This window comes from Patagioenas fasciata, chromosome 7 (assembly GCF_037038585.1).
Source record: "Patagioenas fasciata isolate bPatFas1 chromosome 7, bPatFas1.hap1, whole genome shotgun sequence".
NCBI lineage: Eukaryota > Metazoa > Chordata > Aves > Columbiformes > Columbidae > Patagioenas > Patagioenas fasciata.
The window spans coordinates 40,542,738-40,569,434 of NC_092526.1; the positions used below are offsets into that span (position 1 = coordinate 40,542,738).

The 26,697-nt window shown below is 44.4% G+C and overlaps 1 protein-coding gene across 6 annotated transcripts; it reads left to right on the plus strand.

Moving 5' to 3' along the window:
- Nucleotides 1–9: 9 nt before the first annotated feature.
- TRAK2 (trafficking kinesin protein 2) lies at nt 10–26,685 on the plus strand. 6 transcript variants are annotated; one of them, XM_065840440.2, is made up of 20 exons: nt 13–115; nt 5,079–5,204; nt 6,754–6,903; nt 6,977–7,086; nt 7,996–8,193; nt 11,464–11,514; nt 11,839–11,892; nt 12,238–12,308; nt 12,941–13,057; nt 14,245–14,454; nt 15,731–15,809; nt 17,561–17,691; nt 17,780–17,854; nt 18,439–18,576; nt 19,624–19,703; nt 20,273–20,461; nt 21,043–21,341; nt 22,279–22,557; nt 22,760–22,859; nt 23,403–26,685. In XM_065840440.2, exons 4-20 carry the CDS (start codon nt 7,050–7,052, stop codon nt 24,055–24,057), a joined length of 2,763 nt encoding a protein of 920 aa, XP_065696512.1. In that variant the 5' UTR covers nt 13–115; nt 5,079–5,204; nt 6,754–6,903; nt 6,977–7,049; the 3' UTR covers nt 24,058–26,685. The 6 variants fall into 6 exon arrangements, with proteins under 6 accessions (XP_065696513.1, XP_065696512.1, XP_065696514.1 ...); XM_065840442.2 differs by having other exon boundaries at nt 6,754–6,893; XM_071811502.1 differs by having other exon boundaries at nt 21–115; nt 5,066–5,204.
- Nucleotides 26,686–26,697: the final 12 nt, after the last annotated feature.

Below are 26,697 nucleotides of genomic sequence, written 5' to 3' on the forward strand. Positions count from 1 at the left end.
GTTCCGAGGCGGGAGCCGGGCGGAAGCCAGCGGGCGCTTCCTCGGGCGCCGCTTGATTACACGCGGGGCCGTCGCCTGTCGGCCTTGGGCGGCGGGAGAAGGCAGCCCGGGGCGGGTAAGTGGTGCTGGTGAGCAGGGTGCGGGGCGGCTCTGTCCCCGCAGGGGAGGATTAGCGAGCGCTTTAACCCCTCCAGGGCCGCGACCCTCGACCCGTGCCCCTCGGGCTGCGCTGGGGTGCGGGGGACGGCGAGCACGGTCTCCGGTGCCGTTCGCGTGTCAGCGGCCACAGCCCTTCCCCCGGTAGAGGGGTGTTAGGGAAGCGCCGTCCGCCGGGTGTGTGTGTTGGGGGGCAGTCACAACCGGGCTGTGGCGGGAATGGTGCCCGTGACCTTCACCGTGCTCCGCTCAGTCACCACAGCCTGGTGTGGCGGCTCTGGAAGGCAAAGCGTGGAGACATTTTACTTGTGCTCCCGAATCCCTGTGGGTTGGAGGGCGAGGGGTTCGTGGCTTCTGACAACTTTTTCATCGCTGCATTCTGACTAAACTGTATCTGTCAGTCAATGGCTCCTGGGGTGGGTTAGAAGGGGGGTGGTCAGTAGGTCAGAGAGGTTCTCCTGCCCCTTTACTCTGCCCTGGGGAGACCACACCTGGAATATTGTGTCCAGTTGTGGCCCCTCAGTTCCAGAAGGACAGGGAACTGCTGGAGAGAGTCCAGCGCAGCCACCAAGATGCTGAAGGGAGTGGAGCATCTCCCGTGTGAGGAAAGGCTGAGGGAGCTGGGGCTCTGGAGCTGGAGAAGAGGAGACTGAGGGGTGACCTCGTTAATATTTACAGATATATAAAGGGTGAGTGTCAGGAGGATGGAGCCAGGCTCTTCTCGGTGGCAACCAGTGACAGGACAAGGGGCAATGGGTTCAAACTGGAACACAGGAGGTTCCAATGAAAGACGAAAAGAAACTTGTTCCTGGTGAGGGTGGCAGAGCCTGGCCCAGGCTGCCCAGGGAGGTTGTGGAGTCTCCTTCTCTGCAGACATTCAAACCCGCCTGGACACCTTCCTGTGGAACCTCAGCTGGGTGTTCCTGCTCCATGGGGGGATTGCACTGGATGAGCTTTCCAGGGCCCTTCCAACCCCTCACATTCTGTGATTCTGTGATTCTGTGATTTTATTCTGTCAGCCATCCTGGTGAAAAAGTGCGATGTGGAGTTGTGTCCTTGTATTTTTATTTTTTAACACAGTCTTCCAACTGTAGGCTGTTGCATACGTGCTTTTTTTTTGGTTATGTTTCAGAGTTACTGTTGACTGATTGTGAGAGTGATGGAAATCAATATACTAGCAGATAACTTTTCACACAGCATTTTGAGGCACTGTAGTCAATTTTAGGTTTGCTTTCAGATGCTTGTTGTCTTTCAAAAGATGTATTTCCGAGTGGAAAGAGGTAGACCTCTTTTTAATTACACTTCTAACACTGAAACTAAATTGCTGGATGCACATTGTGCAGTACCAGAGCTGCCTTTCAGGCGGGATAAGCATGATTCATGGATTAGTTTTCCAAGAAAATGCAAAAATGGCATTTTCACAGAGATTGTTACAAAAGAAATGGCAGATCCTTTTGTCTGGTTAGGTTGCTAGTGATACTGTGGTGACTGAGTCATGTGGATCAGTCTGGTTTATTCTAATAAATGCAGAATTGTAACCATTAAAATGCTGAGCCCTGTCTGGGGTATATAGTAAAAAACTTAAACCAGTTCCTTGGGTGAATTCAGCTGTGCATCAACCAAAAGCATTAGTGATTTCAGTTAACGTAAATGTTATTTAAGTTAACTTCAAGTATACTTTATGGAGAGCAAGCTTCAATTTCAAAAGAAGCCTGTAACAACTTTTACAATGAAATATTAGTGCAGCACTTGCCTCAAGAACATATATCACAACCAACAGATACTGGATTCATGGCAGTTCTTTTTTTCTCTGAAAAGGGTTTGGGTCCCCCGTGATCGTAATGCTACTACATGTAAGTCTTATTTCTTGCAGGTTTTCTTCTTTCAGAAGATTGGTTTTGTTTCGTTCTGTCACGCCGTACTATTTATCATTGCGGGTTTGCTTCTGATCGTTACTACACTTGTCACTAGGATTGTTTTGGCATGCAATTTTTTCCCTTTCACGAGAGAAGCACGAGCACTAAGTAGGTTTCTGTAGGGATAGTAATGGCTAAAAGTACCAGATGTTTGGCACACAGGGGTGTTAATTTAGGTAGAAGTTCAGGTAGGTTTGTTTTTCAGTGTACAGTCCTTCGTCCTTCGTCTCAACTGTATCGTGTTGAAGGATTTGGCCTCTGTCTCTGAGAACTAGTCCCAGGAATGTTTTGGCAGCAATTCAGTGTGGTCATGTTTGCTTTAAAAATAGAACTGTTTCATTAGCTTTGCAATGCAAAATATCTGTATTGTTATTAGCTGGCTCGACACCGTTCCAGTTTTAGTAAGGAAAAAAGGACTCTGTTGATGACTAAATACAATTTTTCTTTAATTGCATATTTACATAGCAGTAAAACTCGGCATCCCAGAATAACTAACTCACTGACTGCCTTTTGGAAAATGCGTTTTGCCGTCTCTCAGTCAAATCAGGATCTTCTTTGTTGTTGAAGTTTCGCGTGTGTTGATTGTGGCCTGATATCTCGCATCCTGTCATTGTACAGCGGAGCACGAGCGGTTCAGTCTTTCCAAGGGCTTGTGAGGAGTCAACTGCTCTCAAGTCATGGCAAGAGAAACAGGATATTTATGGATGAGTTTGGATTTTGCCAAAACAGATGCCAATATTTTGGATATGTTTTGACTTGTTATACACAAATAAATTAACACCTGTGTTTGTTTGTCTGCGGTTTCCGGTTGTCAAAGCAGCTCATCTCACCTTTCTGATAATTCAGGTTTGAATTGGAGCTCTGTAGTGGTGGAATTCTGAACTCTGATGGCACAACAGCCTTTTTGCATTTATCTTTAATTGCTAAAAGCTGTAGTTACAAAAGGAAGACAATAATTTTAAATATTTTATATCTATTTCAACTTTTCTAGGGCTTTACTCAGTATTGGTTTTGCAAGTTAAGCTTGGTTGTGCTCTTCTGACTCATGCAAGAAAAAATTAATAATCTCCTATCATGTGCTCAGGAGAACCCATTTTTGTCACTTTGCTAAAAATATCAAATCACACATTGAAATATCTGTTTTAATGGAATATGTGGTTCCTGTTCTTTTAGCTTTCCTTTTTTTAACCTATTCACTATGATATCTTACGATTTGGTAGACAATTGATTTGTATTCCTCGTAATGTTTTTAACGTGTTTATTCAGCCCGTCTTCTGGTTTTGGTGGTTGTGCTTTATTTTTTGTACAGTTTTCATTAGGAGTTTGTCAGGTTGTTTTGTAGCATTGGTGAACGGTAAGACAGTGGACGTGGTCTGCCTTGACTTGAGTAAGGGATTTGACACAGTCTCCCACAGCATCCTCACAGCTGAACTGAGGGAGTGCGGTCTGGATGACCGGGTAGTGAGGTGGACTGGGAACTGGCTGAAGGGAAGAAGCCAGAGAGTCATGGGCAATGGGGCAGAGTCCAGTTGAGGCCTGGATCCAGTGCAGTGCCTCAGGGGTCAGTACTGGGGCCTGTATTGTTCAATATATTCATCAATGATTTGGATGAGGGAATAGAGTGACTGTCAGCAAGTTTGCTGGTGACACCAAGCTGGGAGGAGTGGCTGACACTGGAAGCTGTGCTGCCATCCAGAGACCTGGACAGGCTGGAGAGTTGGACGGGGAAAAATTTAATGAAATATAACAAGGGCGAGTATAGAGTCTGTCAGCTGGGTAGGAACAACTCCGGGTTTCATTATAAATTGGGGAATGACCTATTAGAGAGCAGCGTAGGGGAAAGGGACCTGGGGGTCCTGGGGACAGCAGGGTGACCATGAGCCAGCACTGGGCCCTTGTGACCAGGAAGGCCAATGGTACCTGGGGTGGGTTAGAAGGGGGTGGTCAGTAGGTCAGAGAGGTTCTCCTGCCCCTCTGCTCTGCCCTGGGGAGACCACACCTGGAATATTGTGTCCAGTTGTGGCCCCTCAGTTCCAGAAGGACAGGGAACTGCTGGAGAGAGTCCAGCGCAGCCACCAAGATGCTGAAGGGAGTGGAGCATCTCCCGTGTGAGGAAAGGCTGAGGGAGCTGGGGCTCTGGAGCTGGAGAAGAGGAGACTGAGGGGGGACTCATTCATGGGGATCAATATGGAAAGGGGGAATGTCAGGAGGATGGAGCCAGGCTCTTCTCGGTGACAACCAGTGATAGGACAAGTGGCAGTGGGTTCAAACTGGAACACAGGAGGTTCCACTTAAATCTGAGAAGAAACTTCTTCCTGGTGAAGGTGACAGAGCCTGGCCCAGGCTGCCCAGGGAGGTTGTGGAGTCTCCTTCTCTGCAGACATTCAAACCCGCCTGGACACCTTCCTGTGGAACCTCATCTGGGTGTTCCTGCTCCATGGGGGGATTGCACTGGATGAGCTTTCCAGGGCCCTTCAACCCCTGACATTCTGGGATTCTGTGATTCTGTGACCGTTCCTTGGGTCACAGGTGATAGCCCTCCGTGCTTTTTAGAATACTATATAGGCAGGTATGTATGTATATAAGTGTTGTCTAATATTTCCATTCCTCCTGAGCCCCTTGAGGGCACCACTCCTGCATATGGGCTGTTCTCCAGTATTTGAATTCTCCTTGTTTTTTCCATATTCAATTAACCTCTTTGTAAAAGACTCAAACACAAATGGGCAATCGGCATGTGAAGGAGCAGAGGGACAAAACCGATCAGAAATACATCTGGGTGGAGCGACCACAGTAAACTCCAGTTGAAATAATCTTTATAAATAAAGATTAAAAAGAACACCCGAGAAGGTTTTCTGACTTCTGTTTTGGGCGTGTCTTTCTGCATGATTGAACAATTTTAATTTCAAGACGATATCCTTATAGCACGGTCATGTACTACATTTTAAAGCCGTGTTGTAAGTGTTACGGGTTTTATCCGAATTATTTAATTATAGTTGTATCTTGCAGGAGGACTCTGCCCGTAAGAGACAGTTCCACACTGCAGAGTGGTTTGCGTGGGGCATCAGCAGCTTGAATCACCGGAGCAGCCCCCCCGTGGCACACGAACCGAAAGCTGCAGGAAGCGCTGCAGATGTGAGCATTAACTTTTATGGTGTTTGCTTATCGAAAAGACTTCAAGGTTTTACAGAGGAGCTTGCCCTTTCAATTTGATAGCTTGATGTTGACCCGATGCTCTAGAAAACTTTGAGCTAGTTTTTTTTCCCCTCTTTGGCTGAAATGAGATTGACCTGCAAAAAAAAAAAAGAAAGAGTGTTTCTGCTCTGGATGACTTAGAAAAGAGATTAAATCCAATTTTGAGAGGAAGTTGTGTTTGTTTTTACCTTATCAAAACTCAAAGGAAACAGATCCAATCGGAGTCGTGAAGGAACTCTCCTATGCTGCTGAATTTTGTCTTGCTCTGCGGTGACTCTTTTTATTACAAGATAAAATCATCTGGCCTCTGTTTATGTACAACAGTCTTCTTACACGTCATCTGCTGCTGTATTGAGTTTAGATTTGTATGTGTATACTTAAGGCTTCTCAACAATCCATTTAAAAAAATCTTGAAAAACTCACAAACTAGTGTTAGAAGCAGCTGTACATTCAGAGAGCAAACGTTTCTGAAATCTCAATCTTAATGCTTTTAATAAGTGCCTAACCTGGATAATAATTAAATCTGATAAGTAAAGTACATATATAAAGACATGAATGACAAATCAAGAAGATATTACTCTCAAGTGTGAGCCGGCCTCAATGGAGAATGTTCTTTTTTGCTCTCCTGTGCAGTCTCCTGTTTAGTCCTTGTCAAACCAGAGCTTGCTGCAGACAGCGAGACAAACCTCTGCTTGTTGTGCTTGGTGATGGGAGATCTCAGGGAGATTTGAGCAAATTTGGAATGAATGTAAGATTTCAAGAGAATTTTGTGTTTACCGAATGGAGGAGGGAAAATGAGACTTGCTTCCTTTCATTTTCTGTTTTTTTTGCCATCTAACATGGAAGATGATTGATCAGTCTTGGCAAGGGAACAGCAGAATTTTTACTTTCTTAAACTGTTCTGACAGGTTGTCTCATGGTAGTTTCACTTCTGATTTAAATGAGTCCCTGCTGAAGAAGAAACACAAATTTTGTCACGATCCACAATGTAAATTTCTGATAGATCCAGCTGTTATTTAACAGACTTCTTAAGAGTAAGACATTAAAGCAAACAGTCCTAAAAACTTTTCTTTTAAACAATCAAAGTACTAAGAAATCCTGCTTGCAGAATGCTTTAAATAAATGTAGTAGCCTGAAGAAAATTTCAGCTTAGTTGGAGCTGCTCGCCTTGAGAATAAAAGGGAAATGGCTCATTTGGGTGAATGAATCGTCACACTAAATACTCCATGGAGAGGAGGGATGGTAAAGACAAATATGTATTTGACAGAGTTCATGCCGAAGGCGAGATGTGAAAATAGATGCTTTTAATGCTACATTTTACGTGTAATGTGTAAACTCGGGGTTAAAGTACTTGTTTCCCTTTTTTTTAGTTAAATTATAGCACGGGGAGGAAGTTCAGACTGAAAGAGGCGAAGACACATGGATTTACTGTCTTGTTTGAAAGGGTGACATGTGTTAACCTTTGGCATTCTCTTTGTGTTATTTCCAGGTGATGGCTGAGCTGAGGAGCTGCTGAAGCTTACATGAAATATCCCATAGGTGTTTTACTGCTCAGCAATAGCCCGAATGAAATGAGTATGTCCTGAGATGGCAACAGACCTGGAGGATGAAGGAGGCTGCAGCAGGGAGGTGCCGGCAGGTTTGTTAGCGCCTCGGTGGCCCGATGGGTCTCACGTTCTCTGTCTCTAAACAAACCCCGTTTTTGGACCCAGGTGCCGAAGGGCCGGTGCACAGCCTGACCACACAGTGCTGTTTGCAGAGAAGTGAACTGGGAAGAAAGGACTCATGAGTTTTGATCGCAGGGACCTGGAGAGCCTCTCTGGTAGGTTGAAGAATTAACTGTCACAAATCCTGAATGTATCTAACATGTTATAGAACACCCGCCTGAAGACAACCCTGCGGTTCACGTTCTTTGTATTGCTTATCTGCTCTTGCAAGTGAACAAAAGCGGGGAGTCCTTTTAACTACCTGGGAAAATCAGCTTTCTTTGTAAAATGTTGTTTGCAAAATTCTCAGCGTCAGTAATCAACGTCAGCATTTTTTCTGCTGAACAATGTTGAAGATATTCTTCAACTTTAGTGGAGATGTTGGAAAGATAATCATCATACACCTTTAATATGCAGTATTCTAGCAACTCAGAATTAATGTTTCTTTTTGTTTTCAATAATTGTGGAGAGATTAAGGATTTTGAGTACCGTGTTTCTCAGGGTGTGATTCTATATGGATGATAATTTGTTCCCAGATTTTAAGGCAGTGTTCAGTTGATATTTGTAGTTACTTCAACATATTTACATCTATGTTCATTACCAAACAAAAGGTTAAACAGAAAAACAACAAAAATGTGAATTTCCTTCAGAAAAGGGAAGTGTAACTATGCTAAAGCCAGTGAAACGTAACAGAACCAATAGCTGGTAGCAGGTAGGTCTGTGTTTTAGTTCAATAAATCAGGAAAGGCAAAAACTGAAGCCCACGACATCCATCATATTCATGGCTAGACCAGCTTTCCGGGGAGCTGTGCAATCAGCTGGGGATGAGGAACTTACAAATACTGCCATGGAAATCAAGTATCGATTCATTAAATATTCTGGTAATTTTTCTAGTGCAAAACAATTATTTTCAAATCTACTGAAGGTTTACAAAGTATTTCACAGTGCATAGAGTGTACGGTACTGTAGCAATGTATGTCCTATCTAATAGTAATGTGCTATTTGTGGCGTTTATCCCGTTTCAGATGCATGCTCCAGCGAGGACCTTCCCGAGGTGGAGCTGGTGAGCATGCTGGAAGAACAGCTGCCAGATTACAAGTTACGGGTGGACTCTCTGTATCTGTACGAAAACCGAGACTGGATTCCGCCCCCTGCCTCCTGCCGCGGCCGTCTCCCCGAAACCGCCTCTCCGGTTCGCGATGAGGAGCCCTTCCGTTACATGAGTGAGTATCTCTGGGCCTAGGATTTTCTTTTCTTTTTTCCATTTATTGAAAACTGTAAATATAAAATTAATATTACTAATATTATAGAGCGTTCAAATCTGGAGTACTTTGGACAATGGAAGAAAAAGCTGATTTCAGGGGAAGCACTTATATGATGGGAGGGTGGTGGACGTGGTCTACCTTGACTTCAGTAAGGCATTTGACACAGTCTCCCACAGCATCCTCACAGCTGAACTGAGGGAGTGCGGTCTGGATGACCGGGTAGTGAGGTGGACTGGGAACTGGCTGAAGGGAAGAAGCCAGAGAGTCGTGGTCAATGGGGCAGAGTCCAGTTGAGGCCTGGATCCCCCTCCCTCGGGGGGATTGCACTGGATGAGCTTTCCAGGTCCCTTCAACCCCTGACATTCTGGGATTCTGTGGTTATAGTTCAGCACTGCAGTTCTGAGGCTGACCTTGTGCGTTTCGTGGCCGCCTTGTTAGATCGCACATAGAAAAGAGAGTGGGAACATGTGATAGTGAAAAAGAGGCAGAAACCTAGAATTGTGCTAAATGAGCTGTAACACAAGAGGCATTAGACAGCAGCTCTGTTTTCAGAAACGTTGATGATGCTGTGGTGCTCTTGATGTTTGCCCTGATGTTTTGAGACAGTGTTGCTTTTGAAATGCCGTTAACGGTTTCTTCTGGATATAGAAACGGTGTGAAAGCCGGATCGGGCAGTGTTGGTCATATCTTCCAGTTTGGAAAACACCAAGTAACTTATCCTTAAACCGAACAGATCATAAGGAAGAAAGTAGACAGCTTCGAATCACATGAAGATCGTTCCCTGTTAAAAATCAAATAAGTAGAAGGCTGCCAAAAGAACTGAATGCTTACTTGCCTGTAGTTTCAAGTGTTTTCATGAGAAAAGAGGGGAATGCATTGTAATTACTTGAGGGAAATGGGGAAGTCTTGTTTCCTCTGTATATTGGAACAAACCACTTGGGAGAATGAACTTGGTATTTGTATCCAGTCTTGGTGTTCATGTACAGTCTGTAGTGATCACCTCTGCCTTGTATGGGCAGCCTCTGATAGGGGTTTATTGTTGTTGTTTGTGCTTTAAGCTTCCACCCAGGTTGTATGTACAGCAAATGAGTGAGTACAAGTAAAATATTACCTCGGCAGTATTCGACAATTCAAACCAGTCTTGTTATCAGTGAAACTTGCAGGCTTGGAATTGCTTTTAACTGTGGAAAGTATTTGGAAAGCCACTTAATGTTTATTGCTCGGTCTGTTTCTGATAATAATATTGCAGGCATAAAGGATTGTTTTAGCTGAGTGAGCACTTTTGTCGTTCCCTGGAAGCAGTTGTGTAGTCGATGGGGTGTGTTCTTGCCTTGAAGTTGTAATGATGAAGAAAGGGAGCTCTGCCAAAGCTCCCCAGCCCCTGCAGGTCCACCAAGGGAAGGACCATCAGTGAAAAATAAGCCTAACAATGATTGACGTCAAGTTAAAATGTAACTGATAAGCATAGAATTAGTTTTGTATGTTGTCATTTAAGAACACTGTTGTAGCTGCTGAGTTATATAAACTTAGGTTAAATAAGGTTGATGTTTCTGCTAGAAATTGTCCAAAGAGATTGAAAGTATTAATAGTCGTCATCATATTTGCTTATAGGGAGAGGGTGGGAAGGCCCCAGACAAATACAGATCTAAACCAAGATCTAGTTATAATCATTGCTGAATAGCTTGTTAGGTGAAATTGGTATCTTTCTGACAGGAATTTGGGATAAATATGGCAATCATATTCTTAGAGTGTAATGTGAATTTTGAAGTGTCTGTCTCCCCCTGCCTATACGCAGGATGTTTCAAAAACATGGACCCAGTTTCAAAGCGGCACGGATTCAAATTGGGTCTGTCTTTCTGAAACACCCTGTGTGTATGGAAACGCTTTTATAACCTTTCCTATAGAGAGTGCTAAGCTCATGATTTGAATCCATTTGTAGCTGACGTCCAAGGTAAAAATAAACAACAGTCATTGCACTCGAGCTCCTCCTCTTTTTATGGCTCCTGCTGCCTACGAGAGGGTTTATCGCATGACGAGCTGCGTTCCCAACTTCAGTGTTTTCAGTGAGGTGCAAGAATATTTCTTTTCTGCTTCCACTGGGGTAGCATAAGAAGCCCTGAATTACAAAACAACCATTGTTAGAACAGCACGTGTGTGTGCGTGTGAATAAAGGCACATGGCACAACACGACAAAGATATGAACCAAAACGAAGAGTTGCTTGAAGCTTTCGCTCGGCAAGGTGAGGAGAGATTGTGCATGTGCATGTTCGTATGAAAGAATTATACTATGGATCATTTTGGCCCTGTGCTGTGACGAAATAACAAAAGTTGTCCGGAGTGAAGTTTCAAATCTGTTAGTTCTGTGATTTTGTTTATCAGAGTAAATATATTTGCTTTTGATTTTAGGAAAAAATAAGTTAGCTTGATTTATTTTTCTGTTCAGCTCTCAGAGAAACAGCTCAGTAAACCTTTCTCTTCTATATTGTTCTTTCTGTTCTCCTGTCTTTCAAGGCTGCAAGAAAGTTTCTTTCTATACTAAAAGATGATTTTGTTCCTAGCGTAACCTTAGTGTTGTGTTTCAAAAGGTTAATTATGGAGATTACATATGTAAAGAACATACATAGCTTGTATAACATAGGTAAGTGAAGTTAGTGTGCACCGGCCTGGCCCTTCACTGTCTCATAACCCAGTGTGCAGCCCTCAACAAGAACAAACACATCAAAAAACTGAGAGCCAAAAGGACTCTGTATCCAGAGTCTGACTCAGATTTACACACAGTATAGGAGTAAGGGAATCTTCAGAAATAGATTTAGACCAAATCCGTATTAATCTCACTTTGCCATGCAGTGATAATGGAATTACTTTTGAAACAGGTTAACTTGGACCTTCAGTTGAAGCAGAAACTCCAGTACTTGTTAAATTTATATTGCTGCCTTCTTTACTTTCGTGATCCTGATTCCATAAAGCAAAACCAGCAAGTTTCTGTTGAACTTGGCCAAGCACAAACATCCCTCACCTGCAAGTGAGATGTATAATTCTGCTCCTGAAGGGAATAATATTTAAATGGTTCTTTACAAGTTCTAAGGAAGTTTCAGTAGTGTAAAAAGTATGTGTACATATTTTTGGTGGTGGTGGATGCAAGCAAATCACCTGATTCCCTACATTTTAATTCTTTCTCCTCTTTGTTCTTTCCCCGCCCTCCACATCTTTCATGTTCTGTCACATTAGCTCTTATTGAACTTCCTTCCTCCTCGGCTGGATCTCACAAATTTGCTCAAGGTAATTAAGATTTCTTCTTTACCAGCATCTTCTGTTTCTCAGGCCAAGAACTAGAGCAGAGCAGTGCTTTGTGTTTTAGCACTGGTTTGTTCAGGGTTGTTGCAAATTCTTCATGCTTTGTTTACTCTTGACTCAGTCCTGGCTTTCAAATCCTACTTGTTGTCTTTTTTTTTTTAAGTGACTTTACGAACGTTTCAGAGTTGCTCAATCAGTAAGAAAGGATTTACTGCTGCATCTAAACTGCAGACAGATGTCATCACATTTCTTTTAAACTGTTTCTAAGATGATCAAACACTTAAACACGTTTTCTTGATTAATCTCTAGGGTCTCCATGCTTGCTGCGCAATGGGAGTTTTGTTCCAAGGGTAAAGTCTGTAGGTGTGTTCAGCTATATTTGGATATGCTCTTATATACTTTTCCTGCTCTCCCCAGCAGGCTGGATGATTTAACAGCTTAGCTGTACCCAAGAAATCGGTAGTAAGAGATTTCTCACCTTTTTTGAATTTTGAAAGGTGGGTGAGCACCTCAAGTTTTAGCTGATATTGCTGAAGGCTGTGAGTGATCAATACCTCCTTGTATCCATCTCCCACATGAGTTTTGTCTTTCTGAAGTTAAGATGTTTTTGTAGCCTCCACTAGTTTCATCAGCTGAGTGCTGTGTTTGTGTGGGAGCCACATCCTCTGGTACTTGAGCACTTCAATAAGTATGGTTTTCTCTTTTCAGTTCTTGGAACAGATAACGCAGAGCAGAAAACCTACAGTGACGCCGACATGGTCAGACACCTGTTAGCTGAGGTACGCTCGTCTCTGGAATGGTACGGTAGTATGTTTGGGGACATGTAGTTGAGGAAGGGTTTTATTCAGCCACTGGAAGTTTTGCTGGGGTTATTTCAGGAGCTGCTCACCAAGCACATGGGGAACAGGAAGCTGCCCGTTGGGTTGCGCCATCTCAGCAACAACACTTAGCAAAACTGTGGGCAGCCGTGGAGTCAGTGAGGTGCAAGAAAGAACCAGCTTTCTTCAGCTTTGCCAGTGCTCCTTTGCTGCTGCCCTCTCAGCACTGTGCAAGTTAAACAGTCTGTTCTGGGGTCAATCGAAAGGCCACAGGCCTAAGGATGTGGCTTCTTTGTGGGATTCAACAGAGCCCATAGAACCTCTCCAGAACTCAGCACAGAAGCTGAGACTGTGACCAGTACTGCAAATGACTGTGGAAGAGAATGCGTTTCTTGACACGGCGCAGTTTTGGATGTGTTCTGGACCCCAAAGATTTAGTGTTCATTGTTGCTCTAACACTGTCGATCCGTTGGAGACTGAAGGGAGATCTCAGAACGGTGATGCGTTAAACAACAGCTAGGAACATCTACACCTACTCTGAATTTGAACCTTATCTGATCTAAAGTTGAAACTTGTTCTTCTTTTGTGAGCAGAAAGATCGGGACCTGGAGCTGGCAGCTCGAATTGGACAAGCCCTCCTTAAGAGGAACCATCTGTTGACGGAACAGAACGAAGCACTGGAAGAACAGTTAGGACAGACTTTAGATCGAGTGAGTGATTGCATTTTTGCTTTATTTTTCTCTTCTTTTTATGGTGAAGAGGGTTGGTTGAAATATACTATTTCATTGTGAAAGCAAGTGATTGCTGCTCTGTAACTACAGAAGTATACTTGGAGGTCATTCTCCTGATCCTTATAGTCCAGTCAGCTTTCTCTGTGCAAGGACTGACTGTGGAGACTGCATGTTGTAATTACTGAGAAATCATGAGAACTTTAGGTGGTATTATGACATGTCTACAGCAGGACTGCATTTTCCAAGTGTTTGTTTTGACCATCAGTCTGATATCCTGCCATTAAACTAAGAATCCAGTCATCTGAGTCAAAATTAGTACTTGCTATCTGATACGACAACTTGACAGGTGAGGAAACAGCCAGAAAATAAGCTGGATTAATGCGGTCCTTATCCTAAAAAAAAAATAGTCAATGAAAACTGAATTCTGCTCAAGATCTTCATCTGTTTCTTCAAGCACAAATTCTTGGTCTAATCTTTGTTGTGTTTTCTTAAAAAAGAATTAAATCGTTCACAAGCTATAAAGCATCCCAAGTTTTTTAACCCCAAGGTCAACAGCTGTAGTCTACGTTACAGCAAAAAGGATTCAGCTGCTTATATAAAACAGTATGCTGGTAATAAATACATGCTCATAATTAACTGTAGGAAAGCATAAACATAGCTATTCATATAAAAGTGTAGGTATGTCAAGTATAATTTATCTGAATGAGATCTGTCTCTTCTCTTGTTTCTCTTTGTCCTGCAGTTCATTTAATGTATAGACTGTGGGGGACCAGGCCACACATATGAGTAGATAAGTCCTTTTCTTCAGGAAGTTACAGTTCAGAAAAATGGTCATAATCAAAATGATAGTTAACATGTTAAAATATGAACATGATTGAAAGCAGCTGGAAAATTATTTAGAAGTAAACTATTAAATAGTCCGTTATTGCGTTATTTTGAATGTTTACTCTCCCTTACAATATTAAAATCATGATTTTGTGGACTTCCTATAAAACAAATAGAACCTGGATCTTAGGTGCAAATATAAATCAATCACGACCTGTGAGCTATTATTAAATCTCATTTAGGCTGGAACAGTGATGTTCCGAGCGTCTGCATAAGTAACACCCTGTGATATTGTGTAGCTGAAGTATCATTCCTAAGCTGGCCGTGGTATTTTGCCACAGGTTAACCAGCTGCAGCATGAACTGTCCAAGAAAGACGACCTGCTCCGGGTCGTTTCCATCGCTTCCGAGGAGAGTGAGACGGACTCCAGCTGCTCCACCCCGCTGCGTTTCAACGAGTCCTTCACCATCTGCCAGGACTCGCTGCAGCTGGACGTCCTGCACGACAAACTGCGGGAGCTGGAGGAGGAGAACCTCGCGCTCCGATCCAAGGTGCGTCCCGCATACGCTGGATACGAAGTAAATCAGGATGGTGAAAAACCACCACCCAGCAAAAGTACTCAGAGCCGTCAGGCCCTCGAGTATGTGTGACGTGGTTTGATATCAATCTGGAGGCGTTTTGGGAGTTTGGTTGTTACATTACATTTTTGTCAGCCTGTATTTGGTGTCAAGGGTTGATAAGCTTCTATTCCATAAGCTTCTATTCCAATTCTTTTAAAGACACACTTGATTTTGACTGTGTGGTTAGTCCCTGTATTTTAGTTGATCTCTCTTCTGTATAAAACATGAATACAGGCGCTGTGCCATTGCAAGGACAGAGACTAAGCGACCAGACAAAATAAATGGCTGTAAAGCTCACGGAACCAACAGCAACAGTTACAGGAATCAGAACCTACAGGTGCAGCGTCTCTTCAGAGGAGAAGGAGATTGGAACTTGTAAAATAGGAGATGGGTTAAAAGTGGGGAGTTTTGTTGTTTTTAAGAAGACGGGGGTGTTGTTGGTAAGAGAGGGTAGGGTTTTTTTAATTGGTTTTCTTGTATGGTTTTCTTGTATGGTTTTCTATACTAAAAGATGATTTTGTTCCTAGTGTGACCTTAGTGTTGTGTTTCAAAAGGTTAATTATGGCGATTACATATGTAAAGAACATACATAGCTTGTATAACATAGGTAAGTGAAGTTAGTGTGCACGGTGAGTCACGTAACTGGCAAACAAACCTAAATATACAAGACTGATTATAGAGGAATATATGTGCAAATTTTAATGTTATCATCCTCACCATCGAAACAGAAATGGGAATCTAGTGTGCTTGGTGGTGTTTAGAGTTGTTGTGACATCAGTCTCTGGCCCAGGAAATGTCAGGTTTAAATAGAGGAGTTGGGGAACACAGAGAAAAACTGTTCTGAGAGCTGTTTTGGGCTGTAAAAGATCTGACTGCCATCCTTCAGTTTTCAAGATTTCTTTGCCATAAGAAGTTTTGAAGCAAATTCAGTCGCTTACTTCTGTTGGTTTGCTTTACTTATTTTTTGCAACAATTTTTTATTAGAGGTATGAGGGAGACGAGGTTTTGCTCAGGTGTCTGTGTGTCTTTCACTCCAAAGACCTGTACAATTCAGGGAAACACGTTATGGGGGAAAAATGGTTGGGAAGTGCGGCCAGATGTATAGAAATGACGAAGATAGATAGAGAGGAGACTCTTCAGCTGCAAGGATTTCAGAAATAAAAGTGTATTGATAAACTGAATTGGAATACCAATAATTTTCTTGAAGGCTTGCCATCTGAAGACAGAAACCATGACATACGAAGAGAAGGAGCAGCAGCTGGTCAACGACTGTGTCAACGAGCTCCGTGAGTATCCAGGCCGTGCCTTGCGGGGCAAAATGGGGTTTGAAATACCTCGTGCCTCCACCCTCTGGGTTATCCCTGAATCCATACAGGACATTCAGTAATCTATGCCAATTATTCAAATCTTGCTCTTTACCCAAGTGCAGAATTGTTTCTGTATTCCATCAAGTTTCACTCTGGCGTTCAGCTTCAGGTAAGGGTATTGTGTTTAGAGAGAGAAAATGAACACAAAATGTTATGTTGGTGACTGGAAATCTACCGAATGTATTTCTTCTATAGAGTATTTAGCACACATGACATTGAAATGTATCCGTGCATTGGCTCCTAAATGCTCATTCAAAATTACTATATATTTATGAACACAGTCGCTTATTTTTAAAATATATATTATAAACCAAAGCATTTAAATTGGCAAGTGTTTTAATTTGCCTAGAACACTTGTCTGCATTTCCTTTGGCAACTACTTATTTGCAAGGAATTGCAGCTGCTCCTGTAGAAATGCAAGTGTTCTGAAGCAATAGGGAACAATCCGTTTTTTTGCATGGTGACAGTGTAACCTGGTGGTACAATTGTTTCTCTGTAGTCCTTTGATGTGTGCTGCTCCCTTTGTGTACAATAACCTTAAGGTTATATTTTAAGATTTTAATTCTTTATGTACACCATAAAGAAGGGTGGCTTGCTGCTTGATTTTTTTCTTGTTCCAGCTGAACAGAAAATAATATTAATTGATACATAGTTGGTTGTTAATTTACTCTGTTCCCCTCTGAGAAAATAGATACCCTTTGCAAATAGAAGTTATTTCATCGAAGCTCTTCCTGTTTTCCTTCGATGAGAAAGTCTGTCCAGTTCTATAGCACATATATGCATGCTGGGTAATTCAGAGGCACCGAAAGAATCTTCTCCCAAAGGATGTCTAGTCCACAGCTTTAAAATTCATGTCTTTAGGAAAAGGTATCTAGCTGTGATCTTAAACATCCACTGGCCCGTGGGCAGGACCTCCATCTGCAGAGGTGCAATAACCGCTGAATTTGTAGAGCGACCTTTTTGCAGGATTGATCAGACTTTGTGACGACTTTGTGCTTTCAGGGCCCGTGCACGAGGACGAGTAACTGCATGGGAGTGGTGCAGCTTTCGCAGCTGCCTTGTCATCTCGCTTAATGAAGCGCTTGCTCAAAGAAAGAAAAAGAAATGGGAAATTGGAGAATAGATAGTACCCAGAGTCAAGAGCTGGAGAGGTGTATGTTACGCTTGATGGGGTCTGACAAAACACCTTTGCTTATGGGGAACGGTAGTTAATAGCAAGATCAATTCAGAGCCTGACTTCCGCCCATTCCAAGTCTGGCCTTGCTCATGAGCCAGTGTCATTTGAGATCATTTAGCAGCTTGCTTTGGATTTTATTACAGTCAGTTTGCATAGCTGTGATAGTTATTTAAGGTTTTGCACACTTAGCTCTTAATATGTTATATCTGCATTTGAAGTTCACTCTCTTCTCCTCCTCCTCCTCCTCCTCCTCCTCCTCCTCCTCCTCCTTCTTTCTGCTTCTCCCTCTCCTCCCTACTGTTTATCTTTTCCTTATGGATGTTTTAAGGCATCTCTTTCTATGTACTATGAATCGATTTCCAAAGAGAATCGGTGATTTTGCAGATTGTCGTTGACTTTCACTGATCTTTCCTGAGTCTGGGATTTGGTTTGGTTTGACTTTTTGTCATGTGCTGGGAAAAGCTCTCTGCTGAGTCCCTTTTCTGTTTTGTAGGACAAACAAATGCTCAAATTTCCAGGATAACAGAGGAGTTGTCGGAGAAGAGTGAGGAGTTGGTTCGCTACCAGGAAGAGATCTCATCCCTCCTCTCTCAGATTGTTGACCTTCAACATAAGCTCAAAGAAGTAAGGGGGTGCTGGGAAAGTGTGTGGTGAAAATTGACGTGCAGGAAAATCGGCTGAGAAAATGATGAACGACTTCTTGTGCTTTCAGCATGTCATTGAAAAGGAGGAGCTGAAACTTCACTTACAAGCGTCCAAAGATGCTCAGAGACAACTGACAGCAGAGGTACTTAAGGCACACAAACATTTAGATAAATATTTAGAGTAGAATACGAGAGAAAGAAAACAGAGTGAGAACTGTTGCTTTTTAGTTATGTAGGGCTTCTCATTTTTCATGGTGGTTGGAGTCCTACAATTGGAGGAAAGGGATGGGTATTTTTATTTAAGTCAGCACAAATATTTTTGTAGTTCACAGGAATGTGAAAGGCAAGGAAGGTGTTCCAAGTGGGGAGGTCATACTCTTCTTAGTGTGTTTTAGTGTGAATATTACTGATTAGATCAACAATACAGTAGCTCAGTAGATTATAAGGAAGTTCTCCTTTTGATTCTTTTGCATCAGCAGTTGCTGTATTTGCAGTTTTTCCATTTTCCTTTGGATTTTTTCATGTATTTTCCTCTTTCGAATCTTCGTTTGGACTTCGTGCTTCCCCACCACAATGGGTGCGGGTGTTCCCCTGACCAGCTGTCAGCATGCGCTTGGAAAAATCTGATGGTGCTGCATCAGCCCGTGCAGGTTTCGGTGGGAGTCGGCCAAGTTTCGCTCTGTTTTTCTCTCACCGCTGTCCCGCGGTGCTCTCTTTTCTCTCCCAGCTCCACGAGCTGCAGGACCGGAACGCAGAGTGTCTGGGGATGCTGCACGAATCTCAAGAAGAAGTGAAGCTGCTGCGCAGCAGAGCCAGCGCTGTCGCTTGTCTCTGCCACTGCCCGGCGCACGGAGCCTTTCCCATGGTAATAAACACCGCTACTCCTTGCATGTACGGCCTGTAGTAGCGTGCAACTATGGGAGTAAAACAGCTGCTATAGGAGCTGCAACAGGAGCTGTTTTGTCACAGGCGGAGAAGCCTGATCAAAGGGTTTTTCACTTCTTTAATGTGTGGACTTGTAAGAATTGTGTGTATTAGGAAGCTGATCATTCGCTTACCGTATTGTGATGTGAAAATTGGTTTTCCTTTTTATACACCTTTTCTGTCAGGTATGTTGTGCAGCCAGTGCTCGGTTGTGCAGGCACGTTGTTCGGTGGGGATGTGAATTTTTGTAGAATCGCGGGATGGTTTGTGTTGAAGGGACCTTCCCAGCTCCCCAGTGCCACCCCTGCCATGAGCAGGGACATCTTCACCAGCTCAGGTTGCTCAGAGCCCTGGCCAGCCTGGCCTGGAACTTTACAACTCTACTGTGTGTCTTTAAGAAACGAAGCATCTTTGCAAGAGTTCAAAGAGGATTTTTCTTCCTTTACCTAGTTTATGATGTAATTTTATTTCCCGTCTTGTGGGGTGAAATTTTAAGCATCATCATAAACACATGACCCTAGGCTAATTACCAGAGATGACTGAACCAATGGAAAAGGGTTAAAGGAATTTATGTTTCTCTTATTAGTCTCAGGTATGTTGTGATTACTGCACTCTCAACGTTTTCTGAGCTGTGCTGGGAATTCGTCAGATTTTGGTTCGTTCTGTATATACAGAATCCCCCACGTGCATGTTTGCCTGTGGTCTTAAAACTGTTGCTGAACTGAAGAAAGCAGCGTAAAGAGAACCAAGATGTTGCTAGTGAGAGCTGGAGCCATTGGGTTATACATGGGTGTAGTTAGAGTGGAAAGCTCCCCCCCGCGCCCTTCCCTCAGAGACCCGAGGGTTTGGCCAAACATACTGTTAGCAGGGAAACAAATGGAGATTTATTTATTTTAAAGGATTTTTTTAGAGATGTTTTCAGCTAAAATTGTTAGGAAGAAGGCTTGAGTCGAGTTGGTCAACTCTCCTGCTTTCCATTTTTCTCTAGGATTCCCTTGCAGCAGAAATCGAAGGGACAATGCGGAAGGAATTGAGTCAGGGTGAAGAACCTCTCCTCTCCAAGCAAAAGTACGGTTTTAGATCTTGTGCTGTTTCGCTATTTTTCCATATGCTTGTACTAAGTAAGGTGAAACTGATTCCTGGAAAGCTAGAAATGTGAATGTTCCCTCTAGAGTCATTTTTCCTTCTAAGCTAATGGAAAAAGCTTTGTAGTTTTTGGCAGTCTTTTCCACTTTGATACCTACCAACCTTGTTTGATTCTATGGGGAAGCTGGGAATTTGCTAGAAGGGTGTTACTTCATTCTTCAATTTGTGAGATTTGTTTTTACATAAGTCCTCTGATAACTGATAACAGTTCCCAAATCCCTGAAGACCTGTTCCCAGATCTCCTCTGAGCAAGAAGTAATAAATGAAATATATGCTTCTGAAAGCACGTAACATTAAAGAAATACAATACACGCTCCTGAATGTTCTCAAGGAGTTAGCAACAGAGGTTCAGGTCTGTCAGGTTGCAGTTTAAGTCTTTTTAGTCGGGCCTCTGCAGACTTTTGGAAGTCTGTTGTTGGGAGCTTTTTCTTTATTAGGTCTCTTTCAAAACGCTTCAGAAAACAGCATTTGTCTGCTTGTGTTTCCCGCAGGGGCCAACCGAAGCGCGTGTTTGACACTGTCAGGGTCGCCAACGTCTCTCGCAGCCGCTTCTCCCCCTTCCCCGCGCCGCTGCCCATCCCGGGCTCCAACCGGCCCAGCGCCGTTATGACAGCAAAGCCCTTCCCGTCCGGCCTGCGCCTCTTGCCGGGCCAGAGGAGCAGCTCCGAGAAGGACCCGAAGTAGGGAACTGACTGCTTTTGTGACCTAACCGCTTCAAAACTGAATCCAGACTGCACCTCTGCGGTGTAACAGAGAAAACGGGGGGTTTCCAAAAGAGGGACCCGGTTTCAAAGCAGCACGGGTATCAAATTGGGTGCAGCCATTAGGGTTACTCAAAATGCCTGCGAATCAAAGTGTATGTGACCTAATTTCAAGTTTTAAAGTCTCATCTGAAAAATCTCCAAGACACATGCCACATCAAACACAATTATCTGCTCTGAAAAAGATGAAGGGTTTACTAATTATGCGGCTGAGCTGTTACGCCATGAACACGTATGTTCTAGACAAAGTCAGGAAATGGGTCAATTTTCTGAAATTCCTTGGAAAACTGTGCACTCCAGACATACTGAGGAAGACCTTCTAGCAAAATAATGAAGCATCACCATCCATTTATTGTGGGGTTGTCATATGCAGGGACAGCAGTTGGACTTGATCCTTGTGGGTCCCTTCCAACTCAGGACATTCTGTGATCATCTTTTTGAAACACCACGTAGTCAATGTAATGCTCTTAACATCTCTTGTTATTTGCTGTTTACCGCAGGGACACTGGGGATCCTGGCCAGCCGGGAACGCCCGGGGACACCGAGGTGGCCACGGCTCTGCACAGGCTGTGTCTGCGGCAGCAGAACTACCTGAGCGAGCAGCAGTTCCTTGAGGAGGAGTGGCAGCGGGAGGCGCAGGTGCTGGTGGAGCAGAGGGAAGGAGCCAGCGGCTGCAGCACGCCGACAGAGAGCTGTTTTTCCCTGGGTACAAACTCAGAGTTCACCGATCTCTCTGCCAGCTCCAGTAATCTCCGCGTCCTCCTACCAGAAAAATTGCAAATTGTCAAACCCATTGAAGGTAAGAGGATGATTCTCCTTCTCACGTCAGCAGGAAGGGATTTTACATTAATTTGCCAACTAATTTGTTGTCGGTGTGTGTGCAGTGGGGTGTGCTGTGCCGTAAGAAGCAGCAGTATTTGGTAGGTGACATCCCAGCCAGCTCATCAGTGCCGATTTCTCTTTGGCTTGCTTTCACAGCACTGAGTGTGAGGCTTTTTCTGCGTGGGGCACAGCAGGGTGAGCATGAGCCAGCACTGGGCCCCTGTGGCCAGGAAGGCCAGTGGTACCTGGGGTGGGTTAGAAGGGGGTGGTCAGTAGGTCAGAGAGGTTCTCCTGCCCCTCTGCTCTGCCCTGGGGAGACCACACCTGGAATATTGTGTCCAGTTGTGGCCCCTCAGTTCCAGAAGGACAGGGAACTGCTGGAGAGAGTCCAGCGCAGCCACCAAGATGCTGAAGGGAGTGGAGCATCTCCTGTGTGAGGAAAGGCTGAGGGAGCTGGGGCTCTGGAGCTGGAGAAGAGGAGACTGAGGGGGGACTCATTCATGGGGATCAGTATGGAAAGGGGGAGTGTCAGGAGGATGGAGCCAGGCTCTTCTCGGTGACAACCAGTGACAGGACAAGGGGCAATGGGTTCAAACTGGAACACAGGAGGTTCCACTTAAATCTGAGAAGAAACTTGTTCCTGGTGAGGGTGGCAGAGCCTGGCCCAGGCTGCCCAGGGAGGCTGTGGAGTCTCCTTCTCTGCAGACATTCAAACCCGCCTGGACACCTTCCTGTGGAACCTCAGCTGGGTGTTCCTGCTCCATGGGGGGATTGCACTGGATGAGCTTTCCAGGGCCCTTCCAACCCGTGACATTCTGGGATCTGTGGTGTGTGCCGTGGTGTCGGCACCAACTGGCCGGCGTTGTTGTGGTGATGAACTCGGCTCTCTGAGACTCTTCCCTGTGTCCCCCCAGGATCCCAGACCCTGTTCCACTGGCAGCAGCTCGCTCGGCCCAACCTGGGCACCATTCTTGACCCAAGACCAGGTGTTGTTACCAAGGGGTTCACGCCCCTGTCCGACACCACTGTGCATCACATCTCTGACCTGGAGGAGGACGAGGAGGAAGGCGCTGCGGGAGGGATAACATTCCAAGTGCAGCAGCCCTTCTCGGAGGAACAGAAACGTACAGCAGCAAAGCCAGCAGCAGGGATTTTCCTGCCGCCGGTTACATCAGCAGCAGTGCCACTCACTGGTAAGAAGCGGGACTAGTGGGTTTTCCTCTTTGTTTTTTTCAGTGTCTTTTTCTCAATGCAACGCATTTGACCTTGCAACAATGCTGTCTTTTACTTAAGAACAGACAATTAGCAGAAATAATAACATTATCTTAAACTTTGTTTTGATTAGTCTTGCTCTTTGTTTTTGCCCTCAATGGGTGTTAATTCTCCACGTTGCAGCCTCGAATCCCGGGAAGTGTCTGTCTGCCACAAACTCCACGTTTACCTTTACTACCTGTAGGATCCTTCACCCGTCCGACGTCACTCAAGTTACCCCCAGGTATGGTGACCGCTGACATTAAGCTGATTAAACGGCCGCTTTCTGGCTTCTGAAGTACAGATGAGTTTAAAAACTACCAAGGCAGCCAGGCAACATGTTATTCATACAAACAGTTGTAATGACGAAGGGGAAACTTGAAATTCTCTCGAGTGAGAGTTTAAACAGGTTGGGGTAACTTAAAGGAGGTAAATTCCTACTCTTCAATAGCAAATGCCTCATATACCTATTGAAAAAAATATTGATAATACCATTTTTTAAATCTGATTGTATCGTAATTCTTTTAAACTAAGGCATCTGTGTTAATATTCTATCTATATGTAGGTGACCGCAGAAGGTAAATACATTGGTTCTTACACCAAAACCTCTCCGTCAACCTAATATCTTCTAAATATTTTGCAGAACAATAATTCTGAACCTAGTAAAGCTGAAACTGTCACAACGGTTTCCTTTTTCTTGAGTCTTGTTTATACTAAAAGGCAAATACAGAGCAGAGATAATGAAGTTTCACGTTTATGTCTTCTCTCTCTATTTTTTTAATTTCAGCGCCCCGGGTGCCCCGTTTTCCCTCGGCAACCCTGGCAGTGGCGTTGGGAGCCCAGGCGCCAGCAGCCCGGCCGTGTCGTACCGGCTCAGCATCGGGGAGTTCCTCACCAAGAGAAGAGACTCCACCACCACCTGCAGCAGCACCAGCAGCCTGGCCAAGCTGCTGCAAGAGCAAGGCATCTCTGCCAAGGTTTACAACAGCCCCGTGGGGGGAAAACTGCCTTTGCTGCCGGCCCCTCGAGCTCTCCCTGTTCCTTCTACCCCGCCCAACTCTCCCTCGCCTTCGCCTTGTCCTTCCCCTCCGCCGCTGGAGCCTCGAGCGCATCCCTCAGAAAACTTCCTGGCCTCTCGGCCGGCGGAAACGTTCTTGAAAGGCGTGTACGGCCGGCCAGCCATGCAGAGCGGCCCCGATGCAGGGCAGCTGAAGAGCAGCCTGGTGGACAGGCTGAAGAGGTTGGGCATCGCCAGGGCCATCCGGGCCCCCGCGCCACGGGAGCTCGGCCTGCGCAGGCAGGACTCGGCCATGTTTTTAAACACAGGGAGCAAGCTAATGGCGGGGCTGAGGAGGAACCAGAGCCTTCCGGCCATGATCGGAGTGTTGGGAGCTCCGGTTTGCACGCAGGCGTCACAAATGGATATCCTCCAGGAGGACTGACGGGTGTGGACAACGGCCGACTTCTGGCACGGGAAATAATACCCGAGGGATAAACAGCCAGGCTGGTCATCACCAGATCTGTTAGCGAAGAGTTGGAGAAGGCACGTGCATGTTGAAGATGTGGGAGAGAGAAGCGTTGGGATCCAGGAGAGAAAGAAGGTTGCTGGGGTTGGAGGAAGACGGCTCTTGTGGAAGAAAAGAAAGAAGAAACCAAAGCTTAGTTTTGAGCCCCCCTTCAGCATCTGTCCTAAGCAAAAATAAAATACCGTCGTAGACATTCTCAGTATTTTAACCTTTTAAACTGTAGGTGTAGAACTGTCTCGCAGGTGCTGTTCTATTTTTTCCACCATACGACGGTAATATTTTACTGGTTGATAGCAGTCAGGTTGGATCATTTAAATATCACATTAAAACAGGCGTCAGTCTGACCAGCATCGTTGGTCCAACTTCCTCTCTGTAGCAAGCAAATAGGAAAACTTGGGCTTTTTTATTGTTATCCCTGTATTTTCCATTTCAGAAACTGCACTCTTTCCAGCTCCTCCCCACTTTGAGAAGCAGGGGAGAGAACGTTTAATTCTATGTAAGAAAACAACGCTTCTGTTGATGGACATAGAAACTGCTGGTCACGTGTAGATTTTGAAAGAGTGCAATTGTGCTAGCGAGGTATTAACAGACGTTAATTTATTTCCAGAGCTTCTGAAGCATGTGGAGGAAGGTGCAATGCATAAGAATTAAGGAGCAGGAACGTGTGTGTTGGGATAAAAACTTCACGCTAAGAAATCCTTCCAAATTGTGCTGCGCGTATATTTTTAAATCAGGGTGGTTTTGCATGGAGAAAGAAAAGAATAGCTCAGGCACGTTATGGTGTTGCAAAAGGAAAGAAAAGTGAGGTGCTTGATTGGGGTTATTTGTAATTTGCCATAAAGGGAGAGCTTGGACTCGGAGCCACGTGTCAGGAATTCAGTGAGCAGGCTCAGCTGGGCGCTCTGTATATCTGAGGCTCCTTATCTCTGCTGTGAGGCAGGATTTGCTTTAAAACAGTTTGTAAGGAACAGAATTTGCCAGGCTGTACTCAGCACCAGGAAGGTGAAAGTCAGTGCTCTTTGTAGGGTTTTAGCGAACACAAACCGGTGTTTTCCACACGGAAATGTTGTGTTTTGATGGTGGAGCGTGGTTCTGAACCTGATTCCGAACAAAACCGAGGCAGATTTTCCATCTCAACACAGAAGCCCATTTTAGAAATTGGTTTAGAAATCAGATTTCTGGGTGGTAACTGGCAAAATAGGAATGCCTGTGCTGCTTTTTGGATTCCGTCCTGCCCAAGATTTCTAGTCATAACTGAATAACCAACGATAGATTTATGGTGTAATTTGGCGTAGAAAGTTTGCCCAAAATTCCTCAGAAGAATGAGTCCGCATGTAATTTTTCACTGTACCTATCAACATTTTAAAATTAAAGCTTACTTTCTGTACAATTAGGCGAAGCAGTCAAAGTTTACCTCGCTCGTTACACTGTATGTGGGGTGTAATCAGTGTAATTATGCTGATTGGCAATTGCGATAAGGCCTTTCCCCCTTGTTCTGCAGGGGTGGGTGGAGCAGGGCAGGAAGAGAAAGCTTCTTAACCTGATTTATTGGCCATTTTCTGTGTGACCTTCCTGCTTTTCCGGCTCCCGATGACGTCTTGTGATGACTCTTTTTGTAAAAGGGAAAAGAAGTAACCACTTGAAACTCGAGCAGGGATTTTTAGCAGAGCTTGTCTGTCGGCAACGCACACAACTATTCAGGAACTCCAGGAGTTGCCTTTTGCTCTCTAAGCAAGATCTTATAAAAAGGTGAATTTTATTTAAAACCATTTTGTTCTTTTAAATGCCAAGTATTTAATTTCTTCATTATGTGTGTACGTACTTAGCGGTGCGTGGGGCCTTGCCCGGCTGAACTGGAGCAGGACAGGGGAGGTGGTTCGGCTCTAAGCTGGGTACGTCTGCTGTTGTCACCTCTGGGAAACCACAGGAACGAGGTGACAGTTCAGTATCAACGGCGAGATGTACAGTGTGTCACAAGTATGTCCCTCTGTGTGTGTGTTGTAGGAATAGCTGTAAGTTCCGGATACATTTCTGAAGGTATCGCACTGTGTTTCTAAGCAGCTTCGTTAGAGAACTCCAGCCATTGGGTTGTTCTGTGTGTGAGCAGCAGCAGGAGCAAATCAGCTCAATCAGAGACCAGGTTTCGGTTAAAATTAATCTGAAAGCACATGAATTAAATGCATTTTTCTCTTTGGGAGGTTTCTGTATTCCATAGCCCGACCATATAAACTGTTTCAGTTCGCACAATGTGATGGATTTGTCGAGGGGTGGGTTGGTTTGTTTTCTGTAGGGTGATGTGTCATCAGATTCATGCTCAGAGTCCCCGTGGTCACAGCTAAGAGGCTGCTGGTGTCGAACAGCAGCAGAGGGGGCAGGAGAATATCGGGTTTAGGCCTCATTTGGCTGGTACCAAGGGGGTAACACACAACGTTTGAATGGGCTGGGAACTTCATGGCATTGTTTTTTTCATTTGCTTTTTCCACTTCCTGTCGTTTCCTAGCGGAAATTTGATAATAAACATGCATAACATACCATTTTTCAGTATATTGGCCATCT